The 13,731-nt window shown below is 41.1% G+C and overlaps 2 protein-coding genes across 2 annotated transcripts in view; one reads left to right on the top strand and one right to left on the bottom strand.

Annotated features, from left to right (window-relative positions):
* Nucleotides 1–4,312, top strand: part of mospd2 (motile sperm domain containing 2) — a 24,078-nt gene extending 19,766 nt beyond the window's left edge. The window contains exon 15 of the mRNA XM_083776147.1: nt 1,927–4,312. Within this exon, the coding sequence (XP_083632273.1) occupies nt 1,927–2,079 (153 nt within the window). The 3' untranslated portion in view covers nt 2,080–4,312. The remainder of the gene's footprint in view (nt 1–1,926) is intronic.
* Nucleotides 3,001–13,731, bottom strand: LOC310866908 (ankyrin repeat and SOCS box protein 9-like; the record flags this gene model as incomplete). The annotated part of the gene is made up of 7 exons (XM_083776704.1): nt 3,001–3,068; nt 8,472–8,663; nt 12,018–12,152; nt 12,628–12,778; nt 13,198–13,305; nt 13,396–13,475; nt 13,650–13,731. The coding sequence occupies 7 exons, from the start codon at nt 13,729–13,731 to the stop codon at nt 3,001–3,003; spliced, it is 816 nt and encodes a 271-aa protein (XP_083632830.1).

Genomic DNA, 13,731 nt, shown 5'->3' with positions numbered 1-13,731 from the left:
GTCATTATTGTCTCGGAGAGACAATAATGCATGGCCAGACTACTATCACAGCGTAGATATTAGTCTGGAACCTCTGTGTGGAGCCTGCATTTCTATTAGATATTAGTCTGGAACCTCTGTGTGGAGCCTGCATTTCTATTAGATATTAGTCTGGAACCTCTGTGTGGAGCCTGCATTTCTATTAGATATTAGTCTGGAACCTCTGTGTGGAGCCTGCATTTCTATTAGATATTAGTCTGGAACCTCTGTGTGGAGCCTGCATTTCTATTAGATATTAGTCTGGAACCTCTGTGTGGAGCCTGCATTTCTATTAGATATTAGTCTGGAACCTCTGTGTGGAGCCTGCATTTCTATTAGATATTAGTCTGGAACCTCTGTGTGGAGCCTGCATTTCTATTAGATATTAGTCTGGAACCTCTGTGTGGAGCCTGCATTTCTATTAGATATTAGTCTGGAACCTCTGTGTGGAGCCTGCATTTCTATTAGATATTAGTCTGGAACCTCTGTGTGGAGCCTGCATTTCTATTAGATATTAGTCTGGAACCTCTGTGTGGAGCCTGCATTTCTATTAGATATTAGTCTGGAACCTCTGTGTGGAGCCTGCATTTCTATTAGATATTAGTCTGGAACCTCTGTGTGGAGCCTGCATTTCTATTAGATATTAGTCTGGAACCTCTGTGTGGAGCCTGCATTTCTATTAGATATTAGTCTGGAACCTCTGTGTGGAGCCTGCATTTCTATTAGATATTAGTCTGGAACCTCTGTGTGGAGCCTGCATTTCTATTAGATATTAGTCTGGAACCTCTGTGTGGAGCCTGCATTTCTATTAGATATTAGTCTGGAACCTCTGTGTGGAGCCTGCATTTCTATTAGATATTAGTCTGGAACCTCTGTGTGGAGCCTGCATTTCTATTAGATATTAGTCTGGAACCTCTGTGTGGAGCCTGCATTTCTATTAGATATTAGTCTGGAACCTCTGTGTGGAGCCTGCATTTCTATTAGATATTAGTCTGGAACCTCTGTGTGGAGCCTGCATTTCTATTAGATATTAATCTGGAACCTCTGTGTGGAGCCTGCATTTCTATTAGATATTAGTCTGGAACCTCTGTGTGGAGCCTGCATTTCTATTAGATATTAGTCTGGAACCTCTGTGTGGAGCCTGCATTTCTATTAGATATTAGTCTGGAACCTCTGTGTGGAGCCTGCATTTCCAAGGGGCCAATTAAAAAGAAATGCCTCTGGTGATAAACCTGACCCATATTTACATACTGGGCCCTGGTTGGTCCCTCACTACTTCCAAGGGAGTGAAATCCAATCACAACTGAAAACAAATCTGCCGAGGGCAGTTTCCAGGCTAGCCTCCGAGTACCTCTGTTAATTTCATCAAAGGGTGATTTTCAACATTTTAATGACATTGTACAGATATTTGCTATTAGGATGGTTCTTTTTTACTCATTTCAGTGACCATTATTCTTGCCAATCAAAAATTGTAACTAAACAGAGCATACTTCATTTGGTGACTATTTTCTGTACATGCATCCTTCGTTCAACCCAGACAACGGACGATGACATCATTTATACCTCTGTAAGTATAACGAGTAGTTGATCAAATAGATTTCCTGGGGAGTTTGCCTATTGTAGACTTGAACGTCATAAAGCAATTGATAAATTAGTTTGTTAACCTTTAGTGTTCTGTCTTGTTCTGGCTGAGCCCGGTTTATACTTTGTCACACGACGGTTGGAAATAGCCGACCTACAAGCTCAGAACACGTTGCAGTTGCGACATGTTATGAGCTTGCCTGTCTGCTATTTTGGGTGTCCGACACCGTAGTGCATTGGAGCATACATTTGGCTTCACTGGTCCAAATCTTTCAAAAGATCAAAACATTACATTTTATTACAGCTGATCCCATCTTGTCATTGCAGCTCATGCGACTCATGGCCTGTAACGCCAGGATGGAGAGGAAGTTGGACATGTGTATGTGGGTCCAGAAAGTTCTTGTTGGCCTTGTGATGGTCCTGATGGCGTTCAACCTCCTGGGCGTCTATTTCCTGACCACCGGACAGCGGCCCTCATGACCTGCCCTGGGTGCCCTCCACCTCCTGCATCCGTCTGTCAGTACGCAGAGATGTCTAGTGGGCCCATAGTCGACCATCTGAGGGATGGTCCTAACGCTCTCTCTCCTCTGATGAAATCAGAGCACACCTTCCTCCTCTCCGTCCTCAAGGGCTGTTGTCATGGAGAGGAGCCCTGTTCCCTGGTAGCAGTGTAATAGGGACATACTAATGTGTGGCTCTGTCTGTCGGTTGCCTTGTAGAGATTTCTACTCGTCCCTTCTGAGGCACGTGAGAGTTAACAGTTGCAGAGACTTAACCCTGTGAGATGAAATCAGTAAATGTATTTTTATGGCTGATCATGGAAATATACCGTATAATTGTAGAGTCTATTTATTGCAAAAAGGCCAAGGATATAGAAATTGTAGTTAGCATTTTGTGATCATTATGTACAATATTTCTTTTACATAATCTACATATATTTTCTAAAATAAATGGGAACTTTTTTTTTGTTATTTCTATGTTTTGTTTTATCCCAACATTACTATATTTCAGATGTATCATATATTTACACCATTTAAGCTGGGCAGATATGGAAAAGGAATTAGAATACATTTCTGACATTATAAAGAACAAGCTCCAGATACTTAATGGTATCTCAGCCACTTAATAGAAACAGGCCTGTAACTCCTTCTACCCCATGTTTTGCATAAATACACATTTCCAATGAATCTCTTTAATAAGAACCTCATCAGCGCAGAGGTATTTAATTGAGAACATGGCAGAGTGCGTGACCTCCCTAAACCTCTGCACACTTATCCCCAAGAGCCTGGAGAGATCTCTGTCTCTGGTATTGCATCTATTTGTTTTAATTACCCTGACACTGACATACTATAAATACCGTGGCAATTACTGGTGTGTATGAGGATGAGGCAGAACCTTCTCTCACAGCTCGGTGGGAAGACTGTATATCTGTAACAAGATCCAGCTCAGAGCAATCACACTACGAGCCACTGCACAGGGGGAGATCACACATTGGTTATTAGATACATGCACTCACACAGCCAGGCTACAACATGCAATGCTAGTCCACAGAAGGTGGGTTGCTCCTCCTGGCATATGAATGATAATTAGAAGTATTTAAGCGCCAGGAATTAAACAGAAAATCATGCATTTCATGTCCACTGGCCTTTGCCTGGCTTCTGCTCAAGCTATACTCCCAGAGATCATGTTCTATTTCTTTTTTGGTAACTCCGGATTCTGATGGTTTGCTATTTGCACATTTGTCCATTTCCTATCTTCTTGCCAAGCCATTTGAGAAACCTCTCTGCTTCAATGGCTGTGCAAGTCAGTCGTTTTAGAAACAAATGTGCACTGGATTTAAAACCTACATTACATGTTGTATTTTAACCTGCAGTGAGCAATGTTCTGACAGTGAGTGCCCAAGCATTAAGTACAGGATGGGGGGGCAGAGTGAGTGCCTGTCTCTAGAGAATAAATGTGAAAGCCTAGGCATTAGACACAGGTGGGTTGGCTCCTAAGTGCGTCTGTGTACCTCACGACATCACCACTGTGTGTGTATGTGTGTACTATATTTGTATCTTTTCTCCTGTGTAATATTAGATTTTCTGTTACTTTTCAATAGACACTTTTCTTAGCAGACATGGAAGGTTAAAAGGCTCAATCCAATGCCTTTAATGGTGTGGGGGGGATCATTTAGATGTTAATGCGCTGTCTGTGTTTTGGAAAATAGAAGTTGTACGATCTAACGCACTTTATACTGAAACGCCAAGTAGCTAAGAAACAAGTCTGAACGAGGATTTCTGCTGCCTGCCTTCAGGGACAAGACAACCTGCAGGCAATCCACCCTAACCTGAATATGGACACATTTTCCCTACTAAACTAACTAGAAATCACTAAGCATAACTGTAAGATAAGACCGTTATTGATCCAGTAAGTGAGACTAAACGGGTTTAGTAGAGGTTGTCCAAGAATATTGTTATGACACTAATGTGTTTAATAACCTATTTAGTAACGTAATCCTACAGCAGTCTCAAGTCTGTTACGATGTTGGTCTCTAGGAACAAGAGTAACTTACGTCAGCTGTAATTATGTCTGACAGGTGGTTAATGGCTATGCAAGGTAGGTAAACGGTATACAGCATGTGCCCATGTCCCCATAACGATTCCCCCTTGTATTCATAAACTGCGAATGATTGGACCTTGTACTGTATGACAAAGAATTCACCCACTTTTTTACACCTGCAAACCTGTGATGGGACAATAAAGATGAGTTGAGTTTATCCAGCATTTGCTGGGTTATTGTGGGTGAAATCTCTCTCCCACTATCCCCCTACCTTCCCTCTCTCTTACCCCCCCTCCCCCTTTATATTTCTCTCTATTACAACACATGGATGGATGGATATATAGATAGATACTATGTGTTAAAAAATAATTACTCACTGCTGCACCACTATTCACTCAATGACAGTCATCCTCTCTGATTGACTTTCCTCCTGCTTTTCCAGATGTCACTAATGACAATGGTCTGATAGGTCTTTCCATAGAGCCTCAGAAGTCAAGAAGTCCTCCACAATATTGATTTAACATTAAACGCCAGTAAATCGAAACTAAGCTCAATTGTGGCTGGCCTCAGGTACTCACGTTGTGTTTGAGGGGACAATGATTTACTTCAACTGGCAAATCAGGACAGTGGATCAATGTAAAGTTAATGAGTATTGCACGTAACAAGAAGCGCATGGTGAGTTTCACAACTGTTGAATCTTACTGTTCAGTGAAGATGAAAAAGCAACAGTATACCGGGTTACACTGCCTCCTGTTGCTTTTTCATCAGGACTTCTAATTACCTTTTAAAAACAAGGGTTGCAATAGGCCTATAATTATCTCAGCCAGGCCAAAGGCTGGTGATGGAGATTATGTGTTTCCACCTGTGTGTGTGTGTGTGTGTGTGTGTGTGTGTGTGTGTGTGTGTGCGTGCGTGCATGCGTGCATATGTGTGTAAGAGTGAATACAGAGCTAATTTTGTAAATCTCTGGTGCTCCCGACCACTATATGTTTTTGAGTGGTGCTAACCACTCCTATAGACAGTAATGTGTGTCCCTATTTGTACGTGTCCATGTGTCCGTCCAAGCACGGAAATAGCGTTTGTTGACCACCAAGTGTCACTGTTGCACAGCCTAGAGTACAGTACAGTACAGTACAGTACCACACACTCTACCACACAGTTCAGACTGGTCTGATTTTTCTATTCTTGACCATACTCTTGAACTCCCCATTTTGATTGATAGATAGATTGATTGATTGATTGATTGATTGATTGATTGATTGAATGAATACTTTATTAACATTTGATTAGCAGCACTGCAGTACAGTCAAAAAAGATTTGATAAAAGCATACCACAAAAAGCCCTGGGGAGCTCCACATTTAGGTGACAGCATAGTTTGAGCCGAATCTAGGAGGAACAACAATATTTCCATTTCCCCCTACATAGATTAATTTGCCATTTTCTTCAAAACACTAGCTACTAGCCTACTACTCACACATAATGACATCGTTACACATTATCTTGCATCTTGAGTTGCATGTGATAAACATTTTGTTTTATTATATAACATCAACTGGCTATAATTCATATTTATTGCCAGGAATGAAGAGCCTCTATAGAGCAGAGCACACCTAAAAAGCATGTTGCAGGAATTCTATTTCCCTCCACAAGCTACCCACAACCCTCTCTAGGACACACCGAACTGGCAGAGAGATATATGCGGCTGGCACCGCATCAGTTGCACATTCTGGCCCCTCAGTTTAAGTTTTATGTATATTGTTTTACTAAAACAACTTCGCCCTTTTGAAATGATTTTCAAGCTAATGACCCAGTAGTTATCTCAGGCCCAGTGGCCCACAAAGGCCTGCAGCAAGGTGTTCAGCTAGCTAGATTAACTGAAAACACCTGTATGAGTGTTTAGGGCCATTAAGTATAATGTTGAAAATGTTCAATTGCCCAGGCAGTCAAAGTGGCGTATTAGTATGTTAATTATCTTTTAAAGATATTTTTTTTGCGGCTTACGCCTTTTATTGATTTTGAAGGGACAGACAGTAGGCTGACAGGAAACGGGAGAGAGATGGGGGGATGACATGCAGTAAAGGCCGTGTCGGGTCCGGGAGTCGAACCCGCGGCACACTGCGACTGGATTACCAGTCCGGTGCCCAGACCGTTACGCTACGGCCTGGGCCTATGTTAATTATCTTGACTCATGGGAGATGCCAAGAGTAGCACCAGCATCATCATCACTGTCTTGTTGGAACTGTTCGAAGAATTTTTTAGGGCATCATATTTTAATAAATTTTACATTGTATTACTTCATGTCTTGTGTCTGAGGCCTGCAATGATATTATTTTCTAATGTCATACAGTCTTTCTTAGTAAGTAAGTAATCGTTGATCTGGTATGTACTGTGTACATATATTTTATGCTTTATTATATTGGCTAACTATCTGTACATTTCAATCACCTTTGAAACCTTTTCATAAATGTACAATGTTTGTGCATACTCATCCTTGCAATGCTGTGGATAAAAAAAACCTAAAACATGTTAAATGTTTCCAAAGGGCATTATAGTAAAATGTCCTTGTCTATAACATATAACTACACATATATTTATAATTAATTATAATCTGTATATAACACTGTATAATTATAGTTATAAGCACTCATACATACTAATAATATTGTCCAGAATGTCCACACTCCTTTGTGGCATTTGTCGCTGTATATTTGCATACCAGTGAAATGAGCATTAAACCCATCCTAAGAACCAGAAGCAGTGGGCGCTACGGGGGCAGTGCCTCGGGGAGCAATTAGGGGTTAAGAAAGAGTCCTGTGTGTCCCTCAGGGACACCCATTGCTGTCCTGGCCTGGAATCTAACCTGGAACAACCTTAACAGGCATGACGTGTGTGTCATCATAACACATAAGAAACCTTATAAAGCAATATTACGGGGAGGGGGCTGGGGGTCATTTTAAATTGAATGGTCAAAGTATTTTACTTTAACAACATTTCCAGCTTGGTGTGTTCTGCTGAGGAGGATCATTTAATATGGGTATCCTGATTCCTGACTGTTATGCTGTAAATCTCACTGTTCTGAAAAAAGAAAGAAAAAAAGAGCAAAGGTTAAGTTTAGTACTTAGCAGTAATACTAATAATTTTATCTTTTATGATCCATTAAAATAATTGCTTGTTTTGTTCTAGCATAGTTTAATATTTTTCTTGAAGCAACATTGATCACTTAGTGACTTATAATCACAGTATAATGCATTTTAACAGTGATTACAATGCATTACAACAGAAAGTTTGCATGGGATGCTTAAGAAGTGTTACCAAAAGGTCCAACAGTAACCAGCAATTATGTGTAAGTATTTCATTATGAGTACTGTACATGTTTGAGTGTTTATAATTATACAGTGTTACAAGCAGATAATAATGGATCATAATAAGTATGTTTATAACACATTGTAGACATGGGGTGCATACCAAGGGTTACCAAAAACACAACAAACTAAGCAAGATTATTTGACAGGTAGATTAAATATTGTTGGAATATGCTGTAAATATTCCAATCTATTTCACATTAATTTGATACATTTTTAAATAAGATATCTTACTGATTTACTGTATAATATAGTATAGGCTAGGGTTTGCCACAGACCAAACTGATTTTTAATTTATGAAATAGTTACTCAGTAGTACTCTTTAGATCCATATCAATGTGTTTCTTTTCTCCAGATGTGTACCAGAAATTACAAATGTATTCAGTATCACCATCAACAATGCATGATGACTTCCTCTCCCACCAAGATGACGCAAGTATGCCCCCTATTGACCTAGAGTTGAAATAATCAAAAATACTTTTTACAGCTTTGCTTTATAATGTAAAAGCGCCTGAGAAAGTTCAATGGATCAATTCACCTCCTGAATCTGGTAGAGAAGATATTGTTTCAGCTCTATGGGTATGTCAAGGCCATGAATACCACCAAGTCTTTGTTTGCCTACATTTTCTCTGATGTAGAGCCGGCACAATTGCACAAGACGGGACACTCCTGATCAGTCAGCAAAAGAAATAAGCATCGTGTCAAAGGCATATTTTCCTGATTAAATAATGTTAATGTGCTTTTTTCACAGTAGCTATTGTGACAGGTAAACAAAAAAAGCATTAATTGTGTTAACTGCACAGGATCTGTCCATGCTGACAGTACAGTAACGCCTAGATGAAACACATCCACCGTTACCTTCAGCTGCGTCGACCCGTCAAAATGTCTGCCGTGAAAAGAGTCTATTTACCCCAGCCTAATTTAAATGGAGTTGGAACATCTGGAGTCTGTTGTTTTAGAAGGAATACCTCCTGTGTGCTGCAGCAGCCTCTCTGCCAGGCTGTTGGGAGGGGCAAGATCCACAGGCCGTTGGTGTCTTGAGTTCCTGAGGAAATGATCTGCCCCGTGTTCCAACAGGAGGGACACCATCTCATGGTTTGACAGACGGGCTGCAATGTGCAGAGGGGAGTCGCCGGCCTCATTGTTATTCACACTGGCACCTGTGGAAAAACAGATCAGCACAAAAATCAGGTTAATACCAAGATCATACCTATCTGTAAAGGGTATGTCTATGTGTTCGATCAATCCTTTCATTTGCCGCACTATACAGGTTGGCTGGTGGCAATACGTTCTATGTATTGAGTGAGTGTCAGCTTTAGCCAAATGGGGGAAGGCTCTATTGGGGTAGGGGAGGGTGGCACAGGGGAGGGTGATCTCTGGCACACTGTGAGAGAGGATTTTTCTTTTAAAATGTAGTCAATTAAATGAAGTCCCCTCATATCTGTATGCAAATTGTATCCTGCACACAATTCTACAGGGGAGATGGGTTATTGCTCTGAGTCTAATGATATTTTTGCGAACGCAGTGATTGCGAATGCAGTGAGCACTAACTATGAGACCCTGCAGATCATGTCTGTGTGTCTGTCTGTCCCGCTGTGACACCACCCGCCCGCCACCAGAGGGCGCAGCTGTAGCACACACACACACACACACACACACACACACACACACACACACACACACACACACACACAACCACACACACACACACACAGTAGAAAACTTAAAAGAAATACTAACTAAAAAGAAGAAGAAAAGTACGTAATTTATTCTAATTGTTGTTATTGCAATTTACGAGCTGCGTTCGCTTCCCGCGTTTGCGCGTCTTACTTGTGTATATCCTATGGACAATCAAAATATGTTGCTGCTTCAGGCTGCCATGTCATTGTTGATGACCAGGCCCAACATGTGTTGTCAGCATCCTTGATGATGACTTTGGAGCTGTGCACATAGCCAGGCAGTTAGCACATGGTCGGATTGAGGTGAGGGCATTGGGCAACAGGTCTACTGTTGTTGCCTTGGACTGCCAGCTGGTCCGTCCGTGCATGCTCTGAGGACAGCCTGCTGTCATCAGGGCCTGCAGCCTTACAGACTGCAATTGTATAGTCAAGAAGGGTCACTTTTGTCTCTTCCCAAAATGTGCAGTAAAACTCTTTGGGTAGCTCATCCAAGCCTGGGATCTTTTTGTTCGGTATGCAGCTCAACCAAAGCTCAGCGGATGGTCAACTCTTTATCTACAGTTTATCTGGTCATAAACCAACCAACCAACCAACCAACCAACCAACCAGTTATTTATTTGGTTCCACCTGACTTGTAAGTCTCAACTGGTAATGTACATAATAATGCTTTAACGGCTGTGAGTTTATTTGTTCGTGTGCTATTGCCTTTAAGTTTGTTATATGCACTTTTTATTTGATCTTACCCTAATTTAACCGGGCATGCTTGATTAAATACAGATTATGTTGTGCAGCAACAGCATGGGGAGAGGATGGGGAAAGGAAGGTTCCATTCATACACATTCACATATATTCATACATACTGTATATTGTGATTTCTAATTGATTCAAGATTCAAGATGTTTATTGTCACACAGATGTACAAGTACATGCATTGTGGATGGGGGTGCTCCACAATAGGCCTACACAATCAAATAAGAAAATACAGTAATAAATAAAAATACAAACCCCATATAAAAGGTTTTAAAAGGTTTTAAAAGAACTCAGACAAAACCCATGTAAAAGGTTTTTAAAGGAACACAGACAGCACACAAGGCCCTAATAATACAGTGAGAAAGTGCATTGTTCATTTTGGCTTGTTTAGCCATACAACACAGCAGTAGCACCTGTAAAACTTTCCCCAAGTGTACCTACATTATTAGATCCTCATCTACCTTCCCAAGTACATCTGCGGGAAGTGAGTCGAGCCATTTATACAATGCAGTAGCACTTTCATTACCAAAAAGTTGTATTGTATGTCTAAAAAGTGCCCCTCGGGCAGGTCAGGTTATGGCCTCCTGGTGGCACTATAATAGGCCAATGTGAAAAGGGTGACATTTCTTCTTTTGGATTGCAATTGGATGATTTGAGGCATTTTGTGCCAAAAATGTGTTTTGTAAAAATCCACCTGTTGGTAGCGCTATAACAGGCCAATGTAAAAAGGGTGGGATATATTCCTCAGCCTAGTAGTCTGTGAAAGATTTCACGTAAATTGCACGCTGCTTTCATAACTTTTTCAGTAGGCTATCTGGCAGCCTGGGTGATTAGGGCAGAGTGGAGCAGACCGTCAGGCCAACTGTGTACACCTGAGTGGGGTGTGGTTTGGGAGAGGAGAGTATATAAGGGCCTCTCCTTCCATGCTCACGAGCCAGCTCTCTTTCCAAGCAGTTGCACACCTTTTACAACACTCACACAGCCCACCTAGCTGTGCCTTGTGTGTGTGGACTCCCTTTTTGTCATGTATTGCCCTAGAGTGCATGACATATAGAATCTGAATATTCATTTTCCAAAACGAGAGGATGGGATAAGTTGGAACCACCATAACTTTAATAGGAAACTAATAAATTAATTTTTCCAGTTTTTCATATGTCTATGAGGTGACAGTACTTAATTAGACAGACTGGAGTTTTTTTTATGTGCAATTGTGTATTGACTTTGTATTTAGGGTTTCTTCCTGGAGGCTGAACCCTTGACAGTCAAACGGGCCAATGAAGTAAACGGTAATATAGTGACACCACACTATCAGCCCCTCCCCTAACCCCTCCCCCTTTATCATACAACTACAGCTGTGGGTGCGGCTTCAGTTCAGGTGGATCACCACCCATCACCACCCACCAGGCAAACCAGGCATACTTAATGAACTGGTGGGCGTGTCCACATAAAAGCATGATTTTAACAAATACTGTACACTTTTTGGAAAAAGTTCTTCCCCCTTATATTGTAATAATACCTGATGATCATGTTTTAGGGTGAAAAAAAATGGTGGCACTCCATCTTTAAATGTATTCAGAGAAGACCAATGTGCAGCTTTTTCTGTCAGCTGTTCTCTCAGCTAATTAACATTACTGGGAGAATTGTCACCAATTAGCCTACTAAAAAAATACACAAGAACTGTCAATACGCACATGGATGGAATTTGACTTTTGACTAGAAAAGTGGAAAACAATTGATCCAATAGAAATGGCACTTACGGAGGCTGAAGTGACACATTGAGTGCACATGTTTTACATTTGCTTTTGTTATTTAAATTGTGAGTAAATATTGTTGACTAGTTGTCTTAAGTAAAAAAAAGATGCCAGTGACAAACTCCCCACCGTCAGGTGACGCCCCAGCTCCTAGGAGTCTACATTCAGTAACAAATGTCACCTTCTCCACCTGGCTTCCCTCTCCTGAACACAGGGCAATTGTGTTCATAATTCGTATAGATGCTAGCTATAGGTCTAGTCAGATGAATTCAAAACACAAGACAAGAAGAGAGAGAGAGAGAGAGAGAATGCGTGCGTGAAGGATAACATATACCTAGTTGAAGTAGTGTCTTTGCAGTGTGCAGATGCTGATTGGAGCATGCAATATGGAGAGGGGAGCCTGATGGGTCGAAATGCTGATGCACATCTGCATCATGCTGAACAAGCGCCTCAATGCACTCTGGGTGACCTATAGAGAGATAACCAGAAAAAACAGAAGGGAAGAACATGCTTTCCTTTCATTGTAAAATCCACAGAAACACATTTTAATCTATAACATTAATGTGTGTTTTTGGGGCGGTGCTAGCCACTCCAATGCCTGGCTTTTGAAATGACGTCATATGGCAGCCAAGTCTATGGACTTTTAATGTTTATTCATTTTAGAGCAATTTTAACAAGAATCAAATGGCAGCCAAGTCTATAGCCTTTTAATGTTTGGCACTAAATTATCGTTTTATACAATAGCACACTGCATTCATGTCACGTAATGTATATTGGCAGTGAATCTGCAATGTAATGAATGCACCCCATGACGTCATGTGGCAGCCACAGTGGGCACTTCACACGAGTGTGATCTTTTTTTCCCTTCTGAACAGTTCCTTACAACAAGACTAGACCGTTCAGCGTTGATTATAGGGTGTAGGCTGAAGAATGTGACCTGTCACCTTTAGCTGCAGCTCTGTGGATGGGGGACTCAGACTGACTGGTCCCCAGGTGGACAGCTCCGTGCTGCAGGAGCAGAGATACACTGGTCACATGGCCGTGAGTGCAAGCCTCTGACAGAGGGGTCGTTCCGTCCACTGTCGGAGAGTTCACCTGGTGTGTGGAATGGATTGGTCGGCGTTCTGTTGACACTTCAAGATATATTCTCCATACAATTATACAATTCAAATTCAAAGCAATTTAGTAACCCAATTCTAATGTAATAGTCAGAGAAAATAATTACTGCAGAGAAATTAATTAATGCTTTACCCTGACACGCGCACTCTTCAGCAAATTGCTACAGTCGTGGTTGGTTTAACAAAAGGAGTATTGGTGTTGGCAGATTTGTTAATGTGTTAATGAGTGCTTGTGCATGTCGGTTGACTTGTCTGTGCTGTATGTGCAGTTATTCGCCAACTAATATGCACCAATACATCAAACAATAAATCATGTCTGCCTTAAAACTAAAGCATTGTTTATTTAATATCTGGTGTCTAACCACACAGTAGAGTACACTATAAAGGCTTACTGACATTGGCCCCATTTTCCAGCAGAAGTTTAGTGCACACTGCATTGCCTTGTATGCATGCTCCATGGAGTGGAGTGACCCGGTCCAGAGTAGCCAGATTCACACAAGATCCCTGTGAAGATTCCACAGCACACCTAGAATCATTTAAATGAATTCATATTTTTTTTCCTCTTCCATAATCCAAATATATATAGATTTTTACCTGAGCAATGAGATTCTGTAAAGCGATGACATGTCCATTAAAGGCAGCATTGTGGATTGGAGACCAATCGGATTCAGAATCTTGGCATGGACATACAAAATACAATACAATGGACAATTAAATAGAAACTAGGCCTACCACAGAAGCTTTAGGCAATAGTAATTTACAATAGCACGCTGAAATGTCAGTGTACAGTATAGTCATTTATATTACATCCATAGCCTAAACGACACCATAACAGCTGTTATACTTACCACTCATCAAAGAGTTTGAGAAAAATACAGGTCCAGTTTGGTGTCCATTGCCTCGTTGATTATCTTCGTTCCCTGCAGACAT

Source organism: Protomyctophum parallelum, assembly GCF_964188405.1.
Source record: "Protomyctophum parallelum genome assembly, chromosome: 11".
NCBI classification, from domain to species: domain Eukaryota; kingdom Metazoa; phylum Chordata; class Actinopteri; order Myctophiformes; family Myctophidae; genus Protomyctophum; species Protomyctophum parallelum.
This window is presented reverse-complemented; position numbering and strand designations above follow the sequence as displayed.